At 51.9% G+C, this 26,421-nt stretch overlaps 1 protein-coding gene across 1 annotated transcript; it reads left to right on the top strand.

Moving 5' to 3' along the window:
• Nucleotides 1–150: 150 nt before the first annotated feature.
• SLC2A7 (solute carrier family 2 member 7) lies at nucleotides 151–24,684 on the top strand. Its single transcript, XM_050788401.1, has 12 exons — nucleotides 151–276; nucleotides 1,505–1,603; nucleotides 3,477–3,637; nucleotides 7,248–7,372; nucleotides 8,211–8,363; nucleotides 11,526–11,651; nucleotides 11,901–12,088; nucleotides 13,113–13,223; nucleotides 17,113–17,214; nucleotides 19,963–20,038; nucleotides 22,764–22,891; nucleotides 24,132–24,684. Exons 1-12 carry the CDS (start codon nucleotides 226–228, stop codon nucleotides 24,351–24,353), a joined length of 1,542 nt encoding a protein of 513 aa, XP_050644358.1. The 5' UTR covers nucleotides 151–225; the 3' UTR covers nucleotides 24,354–24,684.
• Nucleotides 24,685–26,421: the final 1,737 nt, after the last annotated feature.

Below are 26,421 nucleotides of genomic sequence, written 5' to 3'. Positions count from 1 at the left end.
GCAAAGATGAAATTCATGCTGTGTATGATTTGTGTACTGGCAACGTGTGTCTTATCAACACTTCCAAGGAGAATTTGCTCCTGGGGAAAGTCAGCAGGGTCCAGAGAGCAAAAGGATCATAAAGCCAGGCAGGCCCGGGGGAGAAACTGTCGGTCTTTAGGTGGCTGGTGCAGAGCAGGTGTCACTTGGGAGGTAGAGCACACCTGTTCTCCCACCTGAACAAGGATGGAGAACAAAGAGGCGGGAACCCCTCCACCCATTCCATCCAGGGAGGGGGTAAGTGCCAAGACTAGGAAACTGTCACTGTCCCTCTCCCACCAGCTGTGCAGACCTGTGGAGGGAGGTGAAGGCCCTGGAATGCTTTTAGCAAGGAGGGGGTAGCGTGCTTCCCTTTCCTGCAGGATAACCAGGCCTGGGCGAGCCAGGTGGAGAAGCAGCTGTGCTCAAACCTCATGGCTCAGACACGGACCAGAGTGGCTTAGTGACTGCTGGGAGAGCGGATGGCGCTGGAGATACCTCTCTCCCTTCCACCCCTGTTCCCCTCCACTTCCCCCACCCTTAAAGATCGAGGGGAGATGGCCTCTGAAGAATGCCCGAATCCTGCCCTTCTCAGTCTGGTTGTTCCTGGGTGTGCAGAGCTATGGGCTGTGGGCAGCCAGGGAGCTAAGTGTGAGGATTGGGTGAGGACATGTGGCACAGGAGTTGGGGGTGGAGGGGGCAGTGCGGCGGGGCATGCACCAGGGCCTTGGCTCTAGGATATGGTCACCGACCCTACCCACCTGCTCCTCAGACTTTGGACCTCAGGCCAGTTCCCCTCCAAGCTGCCCTGGGTGTTGTGGCAACCATGGAAAGCCCTGGCCCTGATCACAGGGGATTGCCTGGGTTTTCCTAAGGGTCTGTTCTAGAGCCAGAGGCAAGCAGTGAGTCTCTCTGTCTGGGATGCTCTTCCCCACCATGCTCACGCGGCTGCTCCCTCTCATCCACTCTGGTTCCGGCTCAAAGGGCATCTGCTCAGAGAGGGTTCCCTGCCCTGCCCACTCTATTGAACATAGTCCCTCATTTCCCACAGGCTGCTACCCCATCCATCACCCTGTTTTATTATCCTCACAGCATTCTAGCTATTTGGAATTACCATCTTTGTCTTTTTCAGACAGGGTGGGCTCCCCTCACTAGAAAGTGAGCTTCTCAAAGGCAGTGCTTTGCTGGGCCTTTTTCCTAAAGCATCTCCTACTTCACACTTGGCCTCCAGGGCCTAGCACAGGGCCAGGCACATAGGAGATGCTCAGATACATCCTCAAGGAGGGAATGAATGCACGCAGAGACCTCATGCCTCTCAGCCCTGAAAAGCCCCAGCTCTGTGCCACCTCCTCCTCTTTTCTGGGGCACAGCCTGGGCTCTCCCGTCCCCCACTTCCAGCCCAGGCTGGAGGGAGGTGGAGGCCCAGCCACTCCACTTCCTGAGGCCCAAGCCCACAGCGTCCCGACCTTGGACTTGTCTCCCACAGCGGCTCCAGCCCACGCTGTTGCTGGCGACACTGAGCGCCGCCTTTGGCTCAGCCTTCCAGTACGGCTACAACCTCTCTGTGGTCAACACTCCGCACAAGGTGGGCACAAGGTGGACCGGACAGCAACTGACTGTGGTTGTGGGTGGAAGCTAGCGACCATATTCCTCTGTGGAGGCCGCCATATTGCCTCTAGGAGGTGCCATCTTGCCTTTGGGAGCAGCCATCTTGTCCTAGTACCCTGGATGCCCACCCCTGGAGACCAGGGTGTGGCAGGAGGTGTTTCCCCCTGGAGTGTAGTCCTTTCCAGGCACATTGGGATGCTGGGGGACCTGGATTCCCAGCCCAGTCTTTTTGGGCCTCAGGTCCCACTGCCCTCACCTTGGGTAGGCCCCTTGTTGATTGGAAAGAGAATGGGGTCAAAGGTTGAACTCAGTGGCACTTAAGGATTGGGGCAAAGGGGAAAAAAGGAAAAAGAGAAGGGGCCCTTGTCAGGTGTGGAAGAACCTGAGGGCAGAGTGTCCCCAAAGTCTAGTAAAGGATGAGAGTTAAGGAGGGAGGGACAGCCTGTGCTGATGAGTTCAGATGGGGACTGAGAACTGACCACAGGCTTAACCTTGGTATGTATGCTTAAGCTTGCATACATATATTAGCATGTCTACATACACTGTATTATATTTATGTGTGTATTACATATAGATACATATATTAGTGTACTTACAATTTTTACCATGGATGGAACCTCTAAGTCAAGCAATGTACCATCGACTTAATCACATTTGATGCTAACACATTCCGTATAAGGTACATCTTATTTCCATAACTGATGAGGAAATTAAGGTTTCTGGAGGTTCTATAACTTGCCTGAAGTCACACAATTAGTAAAAATATTTCCTGGACTGGGCGTGGTGGCTTACATCTGTAATCCCAGCACTTTGGGAGGCCAAGGCGGGTAGATCACCTCATCACCTGAAATCTGGAGTTCAAGACCAGCCTGGCCAACATGGTGAAACCTCATCTCTACTAAAAATACAAAAAATAGCCGGGTATGATGGCGGGTGTCTGTAATTCCAGCTACTCAGTAGGCTGAGACAGGAGAATCACTTGAACCCAGGAGGCAGAGGTTGCAGTGAGCCAAGATCACGCCATTCTCTCTAGCCTGGGTGACAGAGCAAGACTCCATCTCAAAAAAAAAAGAAAGAAAAGAAGAAGAATATTTCCTATGGTGCCTCTGGCAGAGTAAGTCTCTCAAAAGTAAATTTAAATTTTTTTCTTTTTTTTTTTTTCTATTTTTTTAATAGAGACAGGGTCTCCCTATGTTGACCAGGTTGATCTTGAACTCTTGGCCTCAAGCAATCCTCCCACCTTGGCTTCCCAAAGTGCTAGGATTACAGATGTGAGGCACCATTCCCAGCCAAAAGTAAATTTTTTTCTTTTTTTTTTTTTTGAGACAGAGTCTCGCTCTGTCGCCCAGGCTGGAGTGCAGTGCTGCAATCTCGGCTCACTGCAAGCTCCGCTTCCCAGGTTCACGCCATTCTCCTACCTCAGCATCCTAAGGAGCTGGGACTGCAGGCGCCCGCTACCATGCCCCGCTAATTTTTTGTATTTTTAGTAGAAACGGGGTTTCACCGTGTTTGCCAGGGTGGTCTCGATCTCCTGACTTCATGATTCGCCCACCTTGGCCTTCCAAAGTGCTGGGATTACAGGCGTGAGCCACCGCATCCGGCCAAAAGTAAATTTTTTTAACAGTGAATTTGTAACAATCTTTTTGTTTAGCCTAGTTTCTCATCTCAATCCACCATGCAGTAGCTTTTTTGATTCTCAGGTAATAGTAGGGAATCAGCGGGTTTAACTGTGTCTTACAGTTGTTAGCAGAAAAACCTCTCTGTACAATGACAGGTGGCCACTGAGAACACTTTCTCGTTCTCATGAATTGCCCAATATTCTTAGCTGTGGATGGGGCAATATTTTGCAGGTCTTCAAGTCATTTTACAATGAAACCTACTTTGAGCGACATGCAACATTCATGGACGGGAACCTCATGCTGCTTCTATGGTCTTGCACCGTCTCCATGTTTCCTCTGGGCGGCTTGTTGGGGTCATTGGTCGTGGGCCTGCTGGTTGACAGCTGTGGCAGGTAAACAGAAGGTTCACTGCTCCCACTTACAATTCACGCTAGTAAGCCACACTGTCTCTGGGCATTTGTGCACCTGGTGGGGAGATGTGTGACCCTGAAAATCAGGAGATCTGAAGTCTGGTCTCTGCTTGGCCACAGTCATCATGACCTTAAAGCCAGTCCCTAAATGTCTCTGGGATTTCTTTCCTAGGCCGTTGCATGGGAAAAGCATTCCCTTCCGTCACCTACCACAGAGGTGGTGCAGCCTTGGAGATCAAGGTTCCTGACGGTGCTCAGCTTAGTGCCTTGTAAGCACTTCCAGTGGGTGTTCACTAAATGCTTGTTTATCGGGTGTCCTTTGGGGGTCAGGTGGCCATGGCTCCAAGTTCTGAGAGCTGCAGTCTCTCTCCACGTGTCTTTGTCAGAGTTTGTTACTGAGGCTGGGGTCAGGCTGAGTCACTCTGCCGGCCACAGTCTCATAGATATGAGATTGTTTGAAAATAAAGACTGGGCAGGTCTTTGAACTTTGCTTGGCTCACACGGATTCACTAATCGTTCTTCCTAAGCCCAGGTGCTCCAAAGACGTGACTCCACAGATAAGGAAAGATGCACAGGCCAAGGTTCCCAGGAGGGCAAAGCGTGAGCCTGGGCTCAGGGCGAGGCCTGGTGGCGTTCTCTTAGTTCAGCCCACTCATTCGGATTCACGGTTACACCTGGGCGTGGTGTGCCAGGTTAGGCAGTTTGCAGGAGTGGCTGGAAGGCCCTCCAGTGAAAAAGTCACTCAAAAAACCAGAGCAATTTCATTTTTGGGCATAGAAAAAAAATAGTGCTGATTGAAAATTAATTATCTATTAATTAATGCAAGACTCACAGGATCTCTTCTTGCGAATACTTGATTGACAATTAATTTGCTATACATTATGCACTGGAATGAAGAAACTGTTGACTCTAATGTAATTATACCATAATTCAAGCTTTTTTTTTTTGGTCATCCAGACTGTGATGTCCTCATCTAGACCGAGGGTGATTGGACTGTTCTGGAAGCCCAGGCTTGGCCTCCACTTCTTTGTCTGAACCCATTTTCCAGATGAGGAGCCTGAGCCCAGGAATGTGGTGGTGCCAGCCTTGCCCAGTGGAGTCCTGACAGCCCCAGCCTCCCCTCCTAGTCACCAGGAAGGGCTGGGAGTCCGGAGAAGGGTGGGAACGTGTCTGGGCTGCTTAGTCTTTTTGGGCCTCCTGGCTGGCTGACTCTCCCCCATCAGGGCCTGGGCTCTGGTGGCTGCTCCTGAAGGCTGTGGCAGCCCCAGGGAGAGAAAAGTGGCCTGAGAACAGCAGCCTGCTTATCTGTGGACGCCCTGGCCAGTCTTCAGTGTTGCCAACCTGGAATATTTTCATAGAGTCCTCACCACCCGCTCCCTCCTCTTGGCACCAGAACCCCACCTTCCTGGCTGGCTCACTCAGCACACTCACTCAGGGTCCCAGCGGCCCTCAAAGATGTGTGCAAAGTGTGACACAATCACAAAGGTAGTCCTGGGGTTGCTGACAGCTTCATCACCCCCAGACCTGTCGGGGTGCAAGGAGGGAGCATCTCCCCCTGGAGGTGGAGAGAGGAAATAAAAAATGAATACCAGGCTGGGCACAGGGGCTTGCACCTGTAATTCCAGCACTTTGGGAGGCTGAGGTGAGCAAATCACTCGAGGCTAAGAGTTCGAGACCAGCCAGGCCAATGTGATGAAACTCCGTCTCTACTAAAAAATACAAAAATTAGCTGGGCATGGTGGTACGTGCCAGTAATCCCAGCTACTTGGGAGGCTGAGGCAGGAGAATTGCTTGAACCCAGGAGGCAGAGTGTATTAGTCCATTTTCACTCTGCTGATAAAGACATACCCAAGACTGGGCAATTTACAAAAGAAAGAGGTTTAATGGACTCACGGTTCCACGTCGCTGGGGAGGTGGAAGTCAGAGGAGGAGTCATGGCGGAAGGCATAGTCATGGCGGAAGGCACAGTCATGGCGAAAGGCAGAGGAGGAGCAAAGCCACATCTTCCATGAATGGCAGCAGGCAAAGAGAGAGCTTGTGCAGAAACACTCTTCCTTATAAAACCATCAGACCTGGTGAGACTTACTCACTACCACAAGATCAGCACTGGGAAGACTTGCCACCAGGTCCCTCCCACAACACGTGGGAATTTAAGATGAGATTTGGGTGAGGACACAGCCAAACCATATCATGTGAGCCAACATCCCACCACTGCACTCTAGCCTGGGCAACAGAGCAAGACACCATCTCAAAAACAAACAAACAAAAAAAGAATATCAGGATGCACCAGCCAGCAACCCCACAGCTCAGGAGCTCTCTGCCCTCTTTCTGGTCCACTGCCATTCTTCTCCTGTGCAAAACCCAAGCCAAAGTCAAGGGAGGGGGGCACGGGAGCCATTGTTGCAGGTTGGCATAGGACCTAGAGCATGGAGTCAAGCAGATGAGTGGATCGTGGAGGCAGCAGGACGCACCCAGCGTAGTGCTGTTTTTCAGGCACTCCCTGCCCTTCTCAGGCTTGTGGTTTTTCAGCCTTGGAGGGGATCTTAGAAATCACGTAGTCCCATTCTGCACCCCATTCGTTGTAGGAATTCCCTGTTCAACATTCCTGACAGTCATCGTGTCTAGTCTAGAAACCACCAGCGACAGCTTGAATACCACCAGTGACAGGAAGCTCTCTACCTCCCGGGGCAGCCCCATTCTTTGTTCCTGCCCTCCCCTTTTCAAGCAGCTCCAATCGTTAGAATGCTCCCCTCCCCAACTCCCACCCCCGCTGACCCCAAGTCTTCCTTCCTGGGACGTCTGCCCATTCGCCCTTTCTTCCCAATCTGTCTTAATCCGCTCCGGCTGCTACAACCACAGACGTAAACAGACTTTTATCTTCTCACAGTTCTGCAGGATAGAAATTCAAGATCAAGGTACCAGCAGATCTGTTTCCTGGGGAGGGCATTCTTCCTGGCTTGCAGACAGCTTTCTTCTCGCTGTGTCTTTTTTCTTTTTCTTTTTTGAGATGGAGTCTTGCTCTGTGGCTCTGGATGGAGTGCAGTGGCACGATCTCGGCTCGCTGCAACCTCTGCCTCCTGGATTCAAGTGATTCTCCTGCCTCAGCCTCCCAAGTAACTGGGATTACAGGCATGTGCCACCATGCCTGGCTGACTTTTGTTTTTTTAGTAGAAATGGGGTTTCACCATGTTGGCCAGGCTGGTCTCGAACTCTTAGCCTCAAGTGATTCGCTCGCCTCAGCCTCCAAAGTGCTGGGATTACAGGCTTGATCCACCACGCCCAGCCTGGCTGTGTCTTCACAGGGCAGAAAAAGAGAGTGGTTTCTTATATGTCTCTTCCTATACCATGGTGAGGGCCCCACATGACCCGTTCACCTCCCAGAGGCCCCTCTTCCTGATCCCATCACACTGGGGTTAAGGCCTTCAACATAGGAATTTGGGGGACACTCTTCAGTCTACAGCCCCCTGCTTCAGCTCTTTCTCGGGCACATTCCCGTGCCTCTGTAATGACGGCCTGTGGAATAGGAGCTGGTGTTGGGAGAGCTTCCACGGCGTCCACGCACCCCTGCCCTCTGGGCTCGCTGTCTTTGCAGAAAGGGGACCCTGCTGATCAACAACATCTTTGCCATCGTCCCCGCCATCCTGATGGGAGTCAGCAAAGTGGCCAAGGCTTTTGAGCTGATCATCTTTTCCCGAGTGGTGCTGGGAGTCTGTGCAGGTACCCGGGGCCCAGGCTCTGGCTCAGCCTTGGGGGAAGGGTCTCTTTGGCCAAGGCTGGAAGCAGGAGCAGACGAGGTGTCTGGCTGGCTCTGTCTGCCTCTTTTCATTTCAAGACATCCTCCCATCTGCATTCCCAGGACCTTGCAAGCCTCGTGCTTGCTTTTGTTAATTAATTAAATAATTTTTTTTTTTAGAGACAGAGCCTCACTACGTTGCCCAGGCTGATCTCAAACTCCTGGGCTCAAGTGATCCTCCTGCCTCGGCCTCCCAAAGTCCTGGGATTACAGGTATGAGACACTGTACCTGGACAAGCCTCATGCTTACTGGCCCCTTCCCTTTATTTAAGGATCTTTAGAAACACACTTTCACCTTGAAGTACAAATAACCAATAAGGTTTTACAAGGTATCTTCCAAGCAAGATGGACAATTTAAACTCAGTAGTTTCTTAACTACAGTAATTTCTTCTATTAATAAAAGTTAGACAAGCAGTCTGTGCTTTAGAAAAATCAGAAAATAGACCAAAGCAGAAGTTTGATCGTTAAGTGCCAGGGACACACGGAGGCCTAGGCTCCTCCCCTGTAACAAGCGGCCCAGCCCGGCGGCTAGAAAGGAGAAGGTCTCCTCATCACATCCTGGTGATGCCTCCATGGGGGCTGAGGATTCTGGAGGGATTTTGGTATAAGACCAAACTAAACAGTCAAGGTTGGCCTAGCTCCATCTCCACGGAGAGGCTGACAGCACGGAGAAGCCCTGGGATTAGGAAATGGAATTGAATTGCATCTCAGGTTCCCGTGTTTGCGGTTTGCCTGCCCTGATTTCTGCTGTGCCCAAACCAGGCATCTCCTACAGCGCCCTTCCCATGTACCTGGGAGAACTGGCCCCCAAGAACCTGAGAGGCCTGTTGGGAACAATGACCGAGGTTTTCGTCATCATTGGAGTCTTCCTAGCACAGATCTTCAGCCTCCAGGTCATCCTGGGCAACCCGGAAGGTAACCGGCAGCCGCAGAGGTCACGCTAGGTCCAGTCCCTCGTTCAGCTGTGCCGGGTGTTACTGACGGATTGAGTCAGATGAGGCCTGAGAGGTGACTTTAGGGTCAGGCGTTGGGTAGTGTGGTGGGCAACGGGATGGGTGATCTTGTTCGGGGCTGTTTTGGTGAGTGATAGGGACGAATGGTGCTTGGGAATGGGAATCAGGGGCTTCCAGGCAGGTAGAGGTTTTGCTATAAAGGGAAGGAGAGAAGTTGGGGAAGCGAGGTCGAGAGAACAGGTTTCTTTCAAGCCGCGAAAAATGTCAGCGTAATTCGGCTGCCATAGGAATGGCCCGGTACAGAGGGACGTCAATGGGGGGCAAGCAGGTTCGCAGCCGCCATCCCTGTCTCTGGGTGGCTGTTTTCTTCTGGCACCCTCTATCTTCCCAGTGAATTAGGAGGCAAGGCCGATGCCTGAAAGCGAGTGGGGGTCGTGGTGGAGATTTAGGAGAGAGGTACGTGGCCGTCTAAAGGTCTGCTGAAAAATCACTGACACGAAGCGGATTGATTAATAGAAAAGGCATGCAAACGTATTTAACCAGATTCGCGGAGCCTTCAGAGTGAAGATCCAGAGACAGAGGGGAAATTGTCTGTTTTAGTCCAGGCTCAACACAGTATGGACAGCCAAGTAGAAATAGAATTGGACAAAAAGGGTCTGATCCGACGTGAATGGACGAGTGGGGAGACCCCTCGGGGCCAGTCTGTGTAGGTTCTTCTTGGTCTCTGTGCAGCCTTCCTTCCTTCTGGGTGTGGGGCCGGACCCTCTGCAGAATGGGGGCCTCTTATGACCTACAGCCAACAGCATTGGTCAGAGATCTTCCTTCCGGCCAGTTCTTGTTGTTGTTGTTGTTGTTGTTGTTGTTGTTGTTGTTGTTCTTGTTGTTGTTGTTTTGAGACAGAGGCTCACTCTGTCGCCCAGGCTGGAATGCAGTGGTGCGATCTCAGCTCACTGCAACTTCTGCCTCCCGGGTTCAAGCAATTCTCCTGCCTCAGCCTCCTGAGTAGCTGGGATGACAAGCATGAGCCACCACGCCTGGCTAATTTTGTATTTTTAGTAAAGATGGGGTTTCTCCATGTTGGCCAGGATGGTCTCGAACTCTTGACCTCAGGTGATCCACCCATATGGCCAGTTTTTACATAGAATATTTTTAGGTTTTATGGAACTGGTTTTGAGGAAAGGGAATCTGGTTTGTATGACCTGTCCAGGAATCCTGACTAGGGATGCTGGTTTCTAGGGTTAGCCTCAGGGGAAATGGGACTGAGACAGGGGGACAGGAGAAAGTCAGAGAAAAATTTTCCTTCTGAGGGTGCAGCTGAGGCCTTCATTTTGGGGTATTGTTTTTAGAGCCCCACCAGGAGAAAGTGAGAGACACTCATGGAGGGTGGAGAGAAAGAGGATAAGAGGATGGACCACCAAGCAGGCCTGAATGAATGCAGCCAGCAATAAAAGCCCCATGAACCCAGTGGGGTTTCTCCTTTCTTTCTTTCTTTCTCTTTCTTTCTCTGTTTCTCTCTCTTTCTTTCTTTCTTTCTTTCTTCCTTCCTTCCTTCCTTCCTTTCTTCCTTCCTTTCTTCCTCTCTCTCTCTTTCTTCCTTCCTTCCTCCTTCCTTCCTTCCTTCCTTCCTTCCTTCCTTCCTTCCTTCCTTCCTTCCTTCCTTCCTTCCTTCCTTCTTTCCTTCTTTCCTTCCTTCCCTCCTTCCCTCCTTCCCTCCCTCCCTCCTTTCTTCCTTCCTTCCTTCTTGGTCTCACTATCACCTGGGCTGGACTGCAGTGGTGCAGTCATAGCTCACTGCAGCCTTGACTTCCCAGGCTCAAGCGATCCTCCCGCCTCAGCTTCCCAAGTTGCTGGGACTACAGGCATGCACCACCATGCCCAGCTCTTTTTTTCTATTTTTGTTATAGAGACAAGGGTCTCACTATGTTGTCCAGGCTGGTCTCTAACTCCTGGGCTCAAGTAATCCTCCTGCCTCAGCCTCCCAAAGTGAAGGGATTACAGGCGTGAGCCACTGTGCCTGGCCGGGGTTTTTTATACACATTTCTGAGTGACCCAAATTCTGCACATATTCCTTAATGGGCGGATTTATGTCTTTGTGATCCCCACAGTACCCTGAAAAGGTTCAGAGACTCAGAACCTGGTGGGTGCTCCATGAAAGATCATTAGCAGAAATGATTCCTAAACCGCCCAGAGCGACTGAATATGAAACTGTCAATTAGAGAGACAACAGCTGGGGAAGGCATGGTGCACGACGCTTAGTGCCTGTGTCTCATTTATCCCTCGCCACTTCTTGCCTGAGGCTCAGAGATGTTAAAGAACTTGTCATCTGGGTGCAGTGGCTCATGCCCAGCATTTTGAGAGGCCAAGGCAGGAGGATCATTTGAGCCCAAGAGTTCACAACCAGCCTGGGCAACATAGCAAGACCCTGTCTCTACTAAAAATTAAAAAAAAAAAAACAAACAAAAAACCCAGCCAGGTGCAGTAATGCATGCTTGTAGTTCCAGCCACTCAGGAGGCCGTGGTGAGAGGATCGCATGAGCCTGGGAGATTGAGGCTGCAGTGGGCTATGATCGCAGCATTGCACTCTAGCTTGGCTGATAGAGCTAGACCCTGTCTAAAAAAAAAAAAAAAAGAACTTGTCCACTTCCCACCATACCAGCAGGTGGGAGGCGGATGGAGACCCTGTTCTCTTAGTGGAATCTCAGTTCCCCTCCTTAGCCCAAGCCATCCAGAAGGAGCTCACTCAGACCCAGCGCAGGGTCCAGGCCCTGCCCTACCATGGCCCTGCCCTACCATGGCCCTAATGAGGCAGAGATTATCTCCTTTCCAGCTATAAAAGTAGGAACAAGACTGAGCTCATTTTTTCCGGGATTCAAGCGTTTAAATCATTGCCTATTCTTTAGAGAAACGGTGTTCTTCCTGCAAAATAATTAATGACACATAAATTTTTATAACGATAATGATTTCCTCTGTTTTGAATGTGGAACCCATTTGTAGGAGGACCCTGGTGGGAACGAAGTCCCCACAGTCCTTGGTTCACACATAGGAGCGTGACTTTCCAAGCACAGTGGTGGGTGGGCCAGTGGGTGCCCAGGCCCCAGGATCCTGAGTCCTTGGCTCCTTGCAGGCTGGCCGGTGCTTCTGGCACTCACAGGGGTGCCCGCCCTGCTGCAGCTGCTGACCCTGCCCTTCTTCCCCGAGAGCCCTCGCTACTCCTTGATTCAGAAAGGAGATGAAGCCGCAGCACGACAAGGTATGAAGTCGCAGGCCACTCTCCCAGGCCCTGCCCACCCCAGGGGCCGGGCAGAGCCACAGTCAGGGCCAGAGGCAGGGTCGCCATGGGTCAGGGGTGAGAGCTGGGAGCTGAACAGGGTATGGGGGTGGCAATGGGGGGCACGGCCAAGGTCAGGTCAGGGAATGGTGAGCTCAGGGCCAGCATCGGGGCCTGGGGCCCAGTCTGCAGGGAGACGGCCCTCTGACGGGGTGGTTCTGCTCTCTGCAGCCCTGAGGAGACTGAGAGGCCACATGGACCTGGAGGCCGAGGTGGAGGACATGCGTGCGGAGGCCCAGGCTGAGCGCGCTGAGGGCCACCTGTCTGTGCTGCGTCTCTGTGCCCTGCAGTCCCTGCGCTGGCAGCTCCTCTCCATCATCGTGCTCATGGCCGGCCAGCAGCTGTCGGGCATCAACGCGGTACGTGGGACGGTGGCCAGGCGGGGAGACAGATGAAGCAGACCCAGGCTTCATGGATAGCAACACAGTTCCACCCACAGAGGCCTGGCCTGGCAGCAGGGCCAGGATCAGCCCAGGCAGGGCCAGATGTCAGGAAGAAAACTCAGTCCTCTCTGCCCCTCCCCACATGCCACCTTCATTTTTCTCTGTTTCCCCAGAAGGAATGCCTCCTGCCAATAGTCCTTTCCCCTATATACAAGAGACCAACTAGACTGAGATGAGCTGAGGTCTCCTGGGTCCAAGCTCAGGTCACCAGGCCAGGGTTTGTAGGCCCAGCCTGGGTCAGGAGCCCACCTTGGGCCCGCTTGGCTGTGATGTTTGTGGCATCGCTTTCTGCGACTGTGGCTCTTTGGCCATAACTGTATCTAACCATAGTGTGGGGGAAGGGTGGAGATCTGGCAGAAGCTAAACCACTGGAGATTGGGTGGGTGACCCAGTTACTCCAGTGGCGTGTCAGGAAGAGGTGGCCTTGGCCCCAGGGATTCATGGATGTTTAACCCGTGATCATGGGAGGGTAGACAGCCCAGGTGGGAGCCACCAGATGTGGAATGGCACACGTGGCTTTTCAAAGGGCTGTGTATGCCAGTGTCCTTGGCACTGAGCCAGAAGACAGCCGGAACTTACAGTTGGCTTGGCCCAGAGTGAGAGGTAAGAAGTCATGCTTTGGGATGTGAGCTCTTAGAGTAACTGGACGATGGAGGGACAAGTGCTCTTGGAGGTCGTGTGGTCCGACTCCCGTTTTATAGATGCGGGACCTGAGGCTCAGAGAGGGAGGAGCTGTGACCCCGGATGCCGGGGCAGCGCTGGGCTCCACCCTGGTGTCCCGACTCCAGGTCAGGCCTCTTTTTCCCGCCACCTGCTGCCTCCTTCCTGTCCCAGGGTCCCCAACCCAGGCTTGCAGAACTGTGTGTGGCTTGGGTTGAGAAAGTTAAGCCAGTGTCCTGGGTCTTCAGGCCTCTCCTGACAGCCCTGTGTTTTTGCTTAGATCAACTACTATGCGGACACCATCTATGCATCTGCGGGCGTGGAGGCCGCCTACTCCCAGTATGTAACAGTGGGCTCTGGCGTGGTCAACATAGTGATGACCCTTACCTCGGTGAGTGAGCAGGAGGCGTCTTTCCTGCAGGAGGGTCTCTGGGCAGGTGCCCCCCGGCAGACAGGAGCCCCACAGAGTCAACTGAGTGCCGGTGGCCCTGGTCCCGGGGTCACTTAAGGGACATGGACTTTAGGATGCACACATACTAATTACCTGCATGACTTTGACCAGAAAACTCAAAATTCCTTCAGATCTGGCCAGGCGCAGCGGTTCACACCTGTAATCCCAGCACTTTGGAAGGCCAAGGCGAGTGGATCACTTGAGGTCAGGGAGTTTGAGACCAGCCTGGCCAACCTGGTGAAACCCAGTCTCTACTAAAAATACAAAAAAAAAAAAGTATCTGGGTGTGGTGGCACACACTTGTAATCCCAGCACTTTGGGAGACTGAGGTGGGTGGATCACTTGAGGTCAGGAGTTCTAGACCAGTCTGGTCAACATGGTGAAACCCCATCTCTATACAAAAATTAGCCAGGCATTGTCGTAGGCACCTGTAATGTCAGCTACTTGGGAGGCCGAGGCAGGAAAATCACTTGAACTCGGGAGGTGGAGATTGCAGTGAGCTGAGATGGCGCCACTGCACTCCAGCCTGGGTGACAAGAGCAAGACTCTGTCTTAAAAATAACAACAACAACAAACCTTCAGATCCAAGTTTCTTCCTTTGTAGAAATCATTATGGTGACTGCAATACATGGTATTCGAATGCAGATACCACTTTTTGTTGGTGCAATATCATTATTTCAGAGTTCAGTATTTAAAATCTGAGCTACTCATGCTTTGATATATATGTTGTATGAAAAGGGGTCAGATGGGCCGGGCACGGTGGCTCACACCTGTAATCCCAGCACTTTGGGAGGCCGAGGTGGGTGGATCACGAGGTCAGGAGATCAACACCATCCTGGCTAACACGGTGAAACCCCGTCTCTACTGAAAATACAAAAAATGAACCAGGTGAGGTGGCGGGCACCTGTAGGCCCAGCTACTCAGGAAGCTGAGGCAGGAGAATGGCGTAAACCCGGGAGGCGGAGCTGGCAGTGAGCTGAAATTGTGCCACTGCACTCCAGCCTGGGCAACAGAGTAAGACTCCGTCTCAAAAAAAAAAAAAAAAAAAAAAAAAAGAAAGAAAGAAAGAAAAGGGTGAGATGATCATGGCATTCCTTTCCCTAGACCATTTTCAAGTTATCTTCTGATTATTTTGATTCCTGTTTCTTGAGTTGCCAGTGATGGTAAACATTTTTAATAAAGTTATCTATTATTTGTATTTTCCCCAGAGCTAGTTTAAGTTCCAATCAACTCTCAGAAGATTTAGAAGGGCAGGGAGGGAGAAGTTAAGGAAAATAGCGGGAGAGGCCTATAGGAAAATTAAGGGAAGAGGACGGAGGTCCCCAGGCTGAAGTCTCAGCCCCTTCCTACTGCTGGATTTCCGTGGCCCCATCCTCGGTTTTCCTCTGGGGCAGGATTCGTCCTTTATCCTCAGAGTCCTCCTCCTTGGGGATAAATGACCATAACCAGGACCTGCTTCCCCATCATCCTACCTGGAGCAACCCAAGCCAGAAAAATACACTTTCCCTCTCCCTGAAGGAACAGCGTCTGGGAACCAGGCGTAGAGCATGAAATTGACAGTATTTCTCCGATTTTGGGGGTGCACTTTGCTCCCATCTGGCCCTCCTGAATGGCAGTGATAGTTTGTCTGTTGGGATGGTGGGAGAACATGAGTCAGCTAACATGAGTCAAGGGGCTGTACAGGGCTGGCACTGGGTCAGCAATTAGGGATGGAGTAGAATGGAAATGGTATTAGAAATAGAAAATGAGCTGGGTGCGGTGTCTCATGCCTGTAATCCCTGCACTTTGGGAGGCTGAGGTGGGCAGATCACCTGAGGTCAGGAGTTCGAGACCAGCCTGGCCAACATGGTGAAACCCCATCTCTACTGAAAATACAAAAACTAGCCAGGCGTGGTAGCACACACCTGTAATCCCAGCTACTCGGGAGACTGAGGCAGGAGAATTGCTTGTACCCAGGAGGTGGAGGTTGCGGTGAGCCAAGGTTGCGCCACAGCACTCCAGCCTGGGTGACAAAGTGAGACTCCATCAAAAAAAAAAAAAAATAGAAATGGAAAAGGAAGGAAGAAGTCGAAAGAATGCTGGTCACAGGGAGTGTGGCCTGGGCTTGGATGTTGGAGAAGGAGCTGGCTGAGTGGAGGGGCCAGTCCATCAGGAAAAGTGGGGAGATGAGGGGCCCCCCATGATGTGAGCCCAGATTCCAGATGGCCTCAATGTCGAGCCTCAGCGAATAGGAGGGGGCTATTTTTATTCTTATTCTTTTTATTTATGTTTTTTTTTTTTTTTTTTTTTTGAGACGGAGTCTCACTCTGTCGCCCAGGCTGGAGTGCAGTGGCCGGATCTCAGCTCACTGCAAGCTCCGCCTCCTGGGTTTACGCCATTCTCCTGCCTCAGCCTCCCGAGTAGCTGGGACTACAGGCGCCCGCCACCTCGCCCAGCTAGTTTTTTTGTATTTTTTAATAGAGATGGGGTTTCACTGTGTTAGCCAGGATGGTCTTGATCTCCTGACCTCGTGATCCGCCTGCCTCTGCCTCCCAAAGTGCTGGGATTACAGGCTTGAGCCACCGCGCCCGGCCTATTCATATATTTCTTTAAACGGAGAGACAGGGTCTCACTGTATTGACCCAGCTGGTTTCGAACTCCTGAGCTCAAGCAGTCCTCCTGTCTTGGCCTCCTGAAGTGCTGAGATTACAGGTGTGAGCCACTGTGCCCAGCCCAGGGGCTGTTTTTAAATGTAGATTTTATTCCTATTCAGGTGTGGTGAGGCCAATAGATCAGGAGGTGGCTGCTGCTGGAAAGACAGTTTGTTCCTCACAGATCCCATGAGGAGGGCGCAGTCCACGCCATGCAGGGCCTGCGGGGAAGCCCCAGGGTTGGTCAGGAAGCAGAGGCATGAAGGGGAAGTGTGAGGATGAACGTTTACTGTGGTTCCCACAGAAAGGAACGGGTGAGGCAGGGTGAGCGGGTTTAGGAGTAGCTGGTGTGAATAATTTCCTCAGGCTGGGGGCCACAGGGGCTGTCCCAGCTGCCTTGCCCCTTGTTAGGGCAAGTGGTGCTGGCCTTGAGTGTGAAAGTTCAGCAAAGGAGGGCCTGGGGTGTGGGCCTGCATTGTCGCTTTGCAGATGAAAGAGGCACTCCCAGACAGCGGTTTGTTTGGTTTGTTTGCTATCGGTGCGGTGGGAAGGGTAGTCCCTCCAGGGCCATCAAGGTCCCAGGATGTCAAAGCATCAAACACAGAAAATAGAAAATGTGGTTATTCCAGTGGGTGGCAGAGGTGCAGGGAGTCAAGATCCAGGAGATCTGGAAATGACCAGAACAAGGAAGGGTGGCGGTGAAGAGCATGAATGTCTGACCCGTGTCAAATGAGCAGCCTCCATCCCACATGCAGGCAGCAGGGGTAAGAAAGGGACACCTAAAAGGTGGGGCGAGGTGGCTCACTCCTGTAATCCCAGCACTTTGGGAGGCTGAGGCGGGAGGATCACTTGAGGTCAGGAGTTCGAGACCAGCCTGGCCAAAATGGTGAACTCTCGTCTCTACGAAAAATACAAAAATTAGCTGGGCGTGGTGGCAGTTGCCTGTAATCCCAGCCACTTGGGAGGCTGAGGCAGGAGAATCACTTGAACCCCGGAGGCGAAGGTTGCAGTGAGCCAAGATCGTGCTGTTTCTTGCACTCCAGCCTGGGCAGCAAGCGCGAAACTCCGTTTAAAAAAAAAGAAAGAAAGAAAAAAGAAAGGGTCACCTAAGAGGGGCCTGCAAGAGGAAGTGGAGGCTCTGCCCAAGAATCCTGGGCGCCAGGCCAACGTAGCTCCTCACCGCCCCCCTTCCCCTCCAGGCTGTCCTGGTGGAGCGACTGGGACGGCGGCGCCTCCTGCTGGCCGGCTACGGTATCTGCGGCTCTGCCTGCCTGGTGCTGACGGTGGTGCTCCTATTCCAGGTCTGACCTCATTTCCTGCCCCCTGGGTGGGGAGTCATGGCGGGGGTGGGAGATCCCCTGACTGAACTGTGCCCGCTGCACCAAGTGGTTGGTTCTGAGTCCCACTGATGGCGTGCGTCCTGCCTGGAAACGTACTTTGCAATGCCCCATCCTGAAGTGAATGTCACAGGTGGCTTCACTCACCTACACCTGCACATGCAAATAAGTAACTAGATAGATGGTCCAGCTGTCATGGGAAAGAGAAACAAGGAGGACAGTGTGCAATAAAGTACGTGCTTCAATGCATACATGCAAGGGTTCAATTGCATTAGAAAACATCTGTGGGCAGTGAACAGGTGTGGATTGAGGAGAGGTAAGACCAGAAGTCATCCCATTCAAGAGGTAGAAGGAGGCTGAGCACAGTGGCTCACTCCTGCAATCCTAGCACTTTGGGAGGCCAAGGCAGGAGGATCCATTGAGCCCAAGGGTTCAAGACCAGTCTGAGCAACACGGTGAGACCCCATCTCTACGAAAAATACAAAACGTTATCTGGGTGTGGTGGTGTGCACCTGTAGTCCCAGCTACTCAGGAAGCTGAGGTGGGAGGATCACCTGAGCCTGGGAGGTCAAGGCTGCAGTGAGCCATGATCACAGCATTGTACTCCAGCCTGGGAGACAGTGAGACCTTGTCTCAAAAACAAAGAAACAAACAAAAAAACCCAAAAAACTGGGAATCATATTTCAGTAAGACTAAAACACAGCAGACCACCCAAACAAGAAGTACATCATTTTAATTTGCAGTGTTCCCAGCCTGTATGTATTAGCCACGTTCTACGGAAGTGAGGAAAATACATGGTGTGGCATGATACAAAATCTTTAAAAAGCAATCAGCATTCCGTGTCTCTGAGGCAGCCTCTCTGCTCTTGTTGCTTGTGCAGGAACCGCAGCATTGCCCTGAACCCTTTCAAATGGAAAATATATCAGCAATGCAATTGCACATGAGTACAAGAATGTGCGAGGAGCTCATTCTGTCATTTAGAAACAAAATCTTTGCTCTTTTCCTTCTTTTCCAAGCTGCCCTCTCTGCAATGACTTTGTCCTTAACCACCAGGGAGTGCAGAGAGCTTCATGCAGCAAAGAACTGGGAGGATTCAGGGAATCACCAGGAGGCCAGGGCCTGCGAGGAAAGCAAGGCCTGGAGAGGAACAGTGTTAGTGACGCTCATAAATCAATTTAATTAAAGTTTCCCTTGGAAAGAACTTCCTTCTCTAATTTTAAAACCAGTGTAAGTTCTCAGCCAGACACGGTGGCTCACACCTGTAATCCCAGCACTTCGGGAGGCCAAAGCAAGTGGATCACCTAAGGTCAGGAGTTCGAGAGCAGCCTGGCCACATGGTGAAACTCCGTCTCTATTAAAAATACAAAAATTAGTCGGGTGTGGTGGCGTGTGCCTGTAATCCCAGCTACTCGGGAAGCTGAGGCAGGAGAATCACTTGAACCTGGGAGGCAGAGGTTGCAATGAGCCGAGATCGCAGCACTGCTCCAGCCTGGGTGACAGAGCGAGACTCTATCTAAAATATATATATATATATATATAAGTTCTTAGTAGATAGGGATTCTAGGAAGTGAAAAGAGGTGATCACGACTGAGCGCCACCTGCAGAGACCACCGTCAGTGACATTTCCGAAACCTAGGGACATCCCCAGTGGCTCTTTCACTCCTGTCCGACCAGGGGCTCTGCCTGAAAATGCACCAGCAGCTGCCAGCTTCACACTGGGTCCAGGGTGGCCCCACCAACCCAGCCAGCCTCGCTTTTGTTTGACGTGTTGAATGGCCCCCAACCCACCCGCCTTCTCTTTCTGTTGAAAATGAATCAGATCGTGTTGCTTCTCTGCTTGGAAGCTCCCAGGGCCTCCTCTCTCACCTCACCATCCAGCTCTGTTGCCAGCTTGTCCCTTGAGGCTGTCTCATAACTGTGACTATAGGGTTCCCTGGGAAGTTCATCTGGGGGCGCCTGGTTGGTTTGGCTGAAGTCCGTTGACCTGGTTTTGCATTGGCTGTTCTCCCAGCAGTTGGGAGCAGAGATGGTGATCTGCCGGCTCCACTGGTCCGGGGGTCCTAGGAGTCTCCAGAGAGTGGTAGAGAAAGTCCGGACCTCAGCTCACTTATGTTGACTGGGTGACTTCAGCCGTTGCTTGATCCCTGAGGGACTAAGGTTCCTCATAGTCTGTGTTCAGAGCCCTCTGTGCTCTGGTTCCATGATTGTGGGATTGAAGCAATCATATAGGCCGGGCGTAGTGGTGCATGCCTCTAGTCCCAGCCACAGGAGGCTGAGGCTGCAGTGACCCAAGATTGCGCCACTGCACTTCAGCCTGGGCGACAGAGTGAGAGTCTGTCTCAAAAAGAAGAAATAAGAAATAATCATAGAGTCACTCAGAGGGCAGAGGAGTATCACAAAGATGAGATGAGTTAATATTTGTGATTTGTAAAGTGCAGAGAATAGCACCTGGCAGGAAAATAACTCAAAGGTAGGTGTCCCTCGTTCTCCATGACGCTCATCAGGTGAGGCTGGAGGGAGCCCTCTGGGAGGCAAGAAGGCCTGGTTCTCACTGGCCTTCCTCTCTTGCCCACAGAGCCCTTGAGGTCCATGTAGGTGCCCAGACATCTAGGTGCGGCTCTTCCCTGGGGCAGGAAGGTGGGACCTGCAGGTGGACCCCTCCGCACGTGGGGCTCCTGGCCTCAGCCCAGACAACCCTACCTCTCCCCACAGAACAAGCTCTCCGAGCTGTCCTATCTCGGCATCATCTGTGTCTTTGCCTACATCGCGGGACATTCCATTGGGCCCAGTGAGTACCTGCATGCTGCCCTCGCCCCGGCCATCCTGGTCCATTCCTGGGCCTGGCACGCAGTCGGTGCTCGACACATATTTGCTGAGTGAATGGACGTGCTCATGCAGATCCCACCCGTTCTTAGCTCTAAGCCTTGATGGCACTCCAGGCCATGTTCATTCATTCAACCAGCGTCAGCCAGGCCAGTGCCCCACTGATCATCTGTGGCTCCCAGGGGCGCCCAGACTCAGGTTTGGCACCCAACAAGGAGATGAGCTTTTGCAGAGAGGGAGCTTGTGCCGTCCAGACCCCCCCTGGGGCACCTCCGTTTACATCCATACCCTCCAGACACTCACTTTAGCCTCCAAGCCCACAGCACACCCAAGCCTCAACTGCCTTCTGTCCCTGCTGACCGCCAGCTACAGTCCCTTATTACACTGTCCCCAGTGTCCTGTTGCCAGTGGCTTCGGGCTTCCACCTGGGCCCACCTCTTGGGCAGCCTCTGAGACTCCAGACTCCTTCCCCAGTGTGTCCTGAGACTTGAACCTCCTTCTCCCTGCCTGGGAAGAGACACCCCTGACTGTGAAGACTCTAATAACATTCCCTGAAGAATGTTCATTTTGAAGGCACTGTCCATAAACCAAAATGAAGGTATTAATTCATTCAACACCCATTGGCGGAATATCTCTTTACACTGTGCTGTGTCAGGCACATGAACGAGACCACATAGTTATATTTAAGGGTATTTAAGACGTGGGATTTAGGCCTGGCACGGTGGCTCATGCCTGTAATCCCAACATTTTGAGAGGTAGAGGCAGGCGGATCACTTAAGGTCAGAAGTTCGAGAGCAGCCTGGCCAACAAGGTGAAACTCTGTTTCTACTAAAAATGCAAAAATTAGCCAGGTGTGGTGGCGGGCGCCTGTAGTCCCAGCCTGAGGCAGGAGAATCACTTGAACCCAGAAGGCAGAGTTTGCAGTGAGCTGAGATCCACCACTGCACTCCAGGTTGGGCAAGAGAGCAAGACTCCGTCTAAAAAAAAAGTGTTGCGGGGGTGGGATTTAGAGCAAGATGCCTTCCCAGTGTACCTCAAACGTGGAGGCAGCAGAACCTCGAAGGAAAAGCGCTAGTGTGTGTAGGAGACCTGGCCGGGTTCCAAGCCATTCTGCCCCCACTGCCTGTGTGTCACCTGGAGCAAGCCATGATTCTTCTCCAAGAACAGGGGTGATCAGGTGTGCCAGCAGATACGAGGTCAGAGCATGGGCTGATCTGACATTCAACTTAGGCCTAAGGACTGTTGGCTGCTGCTGTTGTGGTGGACAGGAGGCAGGCAGGACAGATGGCATCCCTTGGGGGCAGGGCCCTGGAGAAGGGGCCCGGGCCCCACCTCACTGGGCTGCAGGAGTTTGCTTTTGATTTCCCAGCTTCATTCAGGGGCTTTGAATTCTTCTCCATGGCCATCCAGGGAGATCAGGCCTTTTCTTTTCTTTCTTTTCTTCTCTTTTCTTTTCTTTTTTTTCTTTAGAGTCGGAGTCTCACTCTGTTGCCCTGGCTGGAGCACAACCTCCATCTCCCGGGTTCAAGGGATTTTCCTGCCTCAGCCTTCTGAGTAGCTGGGACTACAGGCGCACGCCACCACGCTGTACTAATTTTTGTATTTTTGGTAGAGACAGGATTTCACCATGTTGGTCAGGCTGGTTTCAAACTCCTGACCTCAAGTGATCTGTGAGACCTGGCCTTTTCAATGAGGCCATTTCACCACCTAACCGTGGGTGGGAAGCTTGGAAGAGGAGGGACAGAATCTTCCTCTTTCTTTGCGTAAAGCTACAGATATGTATATATGCAGGACCTAAACAGACACACAGTATTAAAATTTCATGGGAGTGGCGATTAGGGAACAAAAATGGCTTTAGACATTCTAGACAAAGCTTCTTTTTTTGTTTTTTTTTGAGACGGAGTCTCACTCTGTCGCCCAGGCTGGAGTGCAGTGGCGCCATCTCGGCTCACTGCAAGCTCCACCTCCCGGGTTCAAGCTATTCTCCTGCCTCAGCCTCCCCAGTAGCTGGGACTACAGGCGCCCGCCACTACGCCCGGCTAGGTTTTTTTTTGTTTTTTTTTTTTTGGTAGAGACGGGGTGTCACCGTGTTATCCAGGATGGTCTCGATCTCCTGACCTCGTGATCCGCCCGCCTCTGCCTCCCAAAGTGCTGGGATTACAGGAGTGAGTCACTGCGCCCGGCCTAGACAAGGCTTTTTAAGGAGGCGATAATGAAAAACAGTTGCCCAAGAAAAGGTGTAGGCCGCAGGCACTGCCATACCCAGATCCGCCATAGGAGGGCGGCACTTCCCAAGCGCGGGCCGTCTGAAGCCACAGTGACGCCGGCGCAGAGGAAGCTCTTTGAGAAAGCTCTGTCTGTGAGCTGGAGCCGCCTCACTCCCGCTGCTCCCACGAAGCTTCCCATCCATTAACTTTCTGCAAACCTTCATGGAGGTCATTGGCCTTGAAGCAGCAGCAATGGAAATTCAATTCTAGGCTCTCCAACCAGCCTTTGCAAAGTGGACCTTTCCAGCTCCTGCCCTGATCACACCCTGGTTTTGTGGGTAAAGGCAGAGTTCTTTTCCAGTCCGCAATCCCAGCTGGGGCTCTTAAGGGACCTAGGTCTGAGGCCAGAGTGGGCCGCGCCCCGCCGGCCCTGGGGGACCCCTGGGTCCTTCTCCGCCCCACCCAACCTGTTCCGACCTCCAGGTCCTGTCCCCTCGGTGGTGAGGACCGAGATCTTCCTGCAGTCCTCCCGGCGGGCAGCGTTCATGGTGGACGGGGCGGTGCACTGGCTCACCAACTTCATCGTGGGCTTCCTGTTCCCGTCCATCCAGGTGAGCGAGGGCCCCTTCCCCAGTTCGCTCCACCCGGCCTCCAGGGAGTAAGCTGTATTCCCCTTCCGCTAAGCACATCTGGAATCCAGCAAGGTGGGGACGGGCTCTCAGACACATCCAAGGGTCCACAGACACACGTGGCCCCACTGCCTCCAAACGCTTGAAGACACGGGTTTCCCAGTTACTGAAGGGTGATCCCCCACTGAAATTGTAAAGGGCTGTTGCTTAGGGGCTCTGGTCCGCGGAGCTCAAAGGTAGCAGAAAGCAAACAAAGCCAGAGCCAGGGAGCACATCCCCCACCACCTCCTTCCTCGTTCCAAAGACAAGCTGGGCCACAAACTCTGCGCTCTCAGCACCTTCAGGGCACAGAGGCCTTAAACTCCTATTGTCAAAAGGTTAAGCAGTCTTTTTTTTTTTTTTTTTTTTTTTTTTTTTTTTAGACAGGGCCTTGCTCTGTCACCCAGGCTGGAATGCAGTGGTGCAAACGCAGCTCACAGCAGCCTCGACTCCCAGGCTTAAGTGATCCTCTCACCTCAGCCTCCCAAGTCGCTGGGACCACAGGCATGGGCTACCACACATGGCTATTGTTTTAAATTTTTTTTAGGGATGGGGTCTTGCTATATTGCCCAGGCTGGTCTCAAACTTCCAAAGCACTGGGATTATGGGTGTGAGCCATGGCATCTGACCAGCTTCTTTTTGATAATAGGGTGAGGGGGATCCAATTTTCTAGATTTTTTTTTTTTCTGCAAACAATCTTTAGTTATCACAATTTTCTAGCAATATCATTCCTCCAGGAGCGAAACAAAACTGGCCACCAAGCAACTCCTTTATGGACTCACAAAGGCCTCGACCAGCACTGGTTATTTGTCATTGTTTGTTTGAGGGTTTTTGTTTTTGTTTTTTGGGAACAGAGTCACGCTCTGTCGCCCAGGCTGGAGTGCAATAGCGCAATCTTGGCTCACAGCAACCTCTACCTCCTGGGTTCAAGCGATTCTCCCACCTCAGCCTCCTGAGTAGCTGGGACTACAGGTGTATACCACCAGGCCCAGCTGATTTTTGTATTTTTAATAGAGATAGGGTTTCATCATGTTGGCCAGGTTGGTCTCAAAGTCCTGACCTCAGGTAATCCACCTGCCTTGGCCTCCCAAAGTGCTGGGATTACAGGCGTGAGCCACCGTGCCCGGCTGGATCAGCCCTGTCTTTCTCTGCCCCCTCCTCTCTTTCTCGTCTCCTGGTCTAGGAGGCCATCGGTGCCTACAGTTTCATCATATTTGCCGGAATCTGCCTCCTCACTGCGGTTTACATCTACATGGTTATTCCTGAGACCAAGGGCAAAACATTTGTGGAGATAAACCGCATTTTTGCCAAGAGAAACAGGGTGAAGCTTCCAGAGGAGAAGAAAGAAGAAACCATTGATGCTGGGCCTCCCACACTCTCTCCTGCCAAGGAAACTCTCTTTTAGTGGCCCTGCATGACGGACGGACGGGAGCCCATATTTCAGGCTTCCTTCTATGAGAATGGACCTCCTAGCCCCAGGCTCTGGGGAGGATAGTAGCACTGAGGCTTTTTTTGTTGCCCCCATTTAATTTAATTATGGATATTATTAAATACCCGCAATCATGCACATTTAGCTGAGAAGTTCCAAGGCTAACCGCTGACGAATGACCTGGGGGAAGGGGCAGGTATGTGAATTTTGATTGGTTAAGACTTGATTTTCCAATTCTACATTGGCACCGAAATTTAAATGATGTATAGAGGCACTTTTTTAAAGTAAAACTTTTCAAGTTCCACAATTGCTGTGGAGACCCAAACTGCCATCGTGGCGTCGATTAGGGAGTCCAAGGCTCTGAATCCTATTGCCTTCCTGGCGACGTGGCTTCCTTTCTCCACCCTGTGGTTGCAGGTTGCACTGTGAATCCCAGCCCGTGTGCCTAGCTCTGTCCCGTTGATCACAGGGTTAAGGGGGCCAGCCCCTCCACACCTGCAGGGTATTTCTTGTCAGGTGGGATAAGAGACTGAGAAAAGAAACAAGACACAGAGATAAAGTATAGAGAAAGAACAATGGGCCCAGGGGACTGGCGCTCAGCATACGGAGGACCCGCGCAGGCACTGGTCTCTGAGTTCTCTAGTATTTACTGATTACTATCTCTACTATCTTGGTGAGGGAGATGTGGCAGGACTATAGGGTAATGGTGGGGAGAGGGTCAGCAGGAAAACGTGAACGAAGGGCTCTGTGTCATAAATAAGTTTAAGGAAAGGTGCTGTGCCTCGATGTGCGCATCGGCCAGATTGATGTTTGCCTTCACACCAACATCTCAGTGCAGTAAAGAGCAGTATTGCCGCCAGCACGTCTCCATGTCCAGCCATAAGGCGGTTTTCTCCTATCTCAGTAAATAGAATGTACGATTGGGTTTTACACCAAGACATTCCATTCCCAGGGACGAGCAGGAGACAGATGACTTCCTCTTATCTCAATTACAAAGAGGCCTTCCTCTTTCACTAATCCTCCTCAGCACAGACCCTTTACACGTGTCGGGTTGGGGGATGGTCAGGTCTTTCCCTTCCCATGAGGCCATATCTCAGGCTGTCTCAGTGGGGAGAAACCTTGGACAACACCCAGGTTTTCTTGGGCAGAGGTCCCGGCGGCCTTCCACAGTGCATTGTGTCCCTGGGTACTCAAGACTGGAGAATGGTGATGACTTTTACCAAGCATACTGCCTGCAAACACATTTTTAACAAAGCACGTCCTGCGCAGCCCTAAATCCTTTAAACCTTGAGTCAACACAGCACATGTCTCTGCGAGCACAGGGTTGGGGCTAGGGTTACAGATTAACAGCATCTCAAGGCAGAATTTTTCTCAGTACAGAACAAAATGGAGTTTCTTATGTCTTCTTTTTTCTACATAGACACAGTAACAGTCTGATCTGTCTTTCTTTCCCCCACAACGGGGGCCGCAGGCAAAGGAGTAAGACCATTCCCAGTCCACTCTCTCTCCTCCTCTCCCTCCGACGGGGCAGATGATATCTTCCTTGAAAACAAGGTGCAGGGCTGGGTGTGGTGGCTCACACCTGTAAACCCAGCGCTTTGGGAGGCCGAAGTGGGTGGGTCACCCGGGCTCAGGAGTTCGAGACCAGCCTGGGCAACACAGTGAAAACCTGTCTCTACTGAAAATACAAAAATTGACCAGCGCGGTCATGTGCACCTATAGTCCCAGCTGCTCGGGGAGGCTGAGGCAGGAGAATTGCTTGAGCCCGAGAGGCAGAGGTTGCAGTGAGCCATGATAATGCCACTGCATTCCAGCCTGGGTGACAGAGTGAGACCCTGTCTCAAAAAATAATAATAATAAAAATAAAAAAGCACTTGCCTTCTGGCCTGACCATGTCACTCTCTGCTGGAATCCTAGGCTGACTACAGAGTCAGCTTGAGATGATAAGGCTCACTTGAGATGATAAGGCTGGAACCCCATTGTCATAACGTGGGTTTCCCGCCACCACCCCAAGTACTTTCAATCCTCTGTGCCTTTCTCCCTG

This window comes from Macaca thibetana, chromosome 1, assembly GCF_024542745.1.
Source record: "Macaca thibetana thibetana isolate TM-01 chromosome 1, ASM2454274v1, whole genome shotgun sequence".
NCBI classification, from domain to species: Eukaryota; Metazoa; Chordata; class Mammalia; order Primates; family Cercopithecidae; genus Macaca; species Macaca thibetana.
The sequence above is the reverse complement of the archived record's forward strand: the minus strand, read 5'-3'. Positions and strand labels throughout refer to the sequence as shown.

What these genes read in the sequence shown, in the direction of transcription:
- SLC2A7 (XM_050788401.1), top strand. Translation starts at nt 226, where the DNA reads ATGGAGAACAAAGAGGCGGGAACCCCTCCACCCATTCCATCCAGGGAG. An exon ending in CTGGTTGACAGCTGTGGCAG is followed by an intron (nt 3,638 to 7,247) that starts GTAAACAGAAGG and finishes CTGTCTTTGCAG; the next exon opens with AAAGGGGACCCTGCTGATCA. An exon ending in CGGTGGTGCTCCTATTCCAG is followed by an intron (nt 17,215 to 19,962) that starts GTCTGACCTCAT and finishes CTCTCCCCACAG; the next exon opens with AACAAGCTCTCCGAGCTGTC.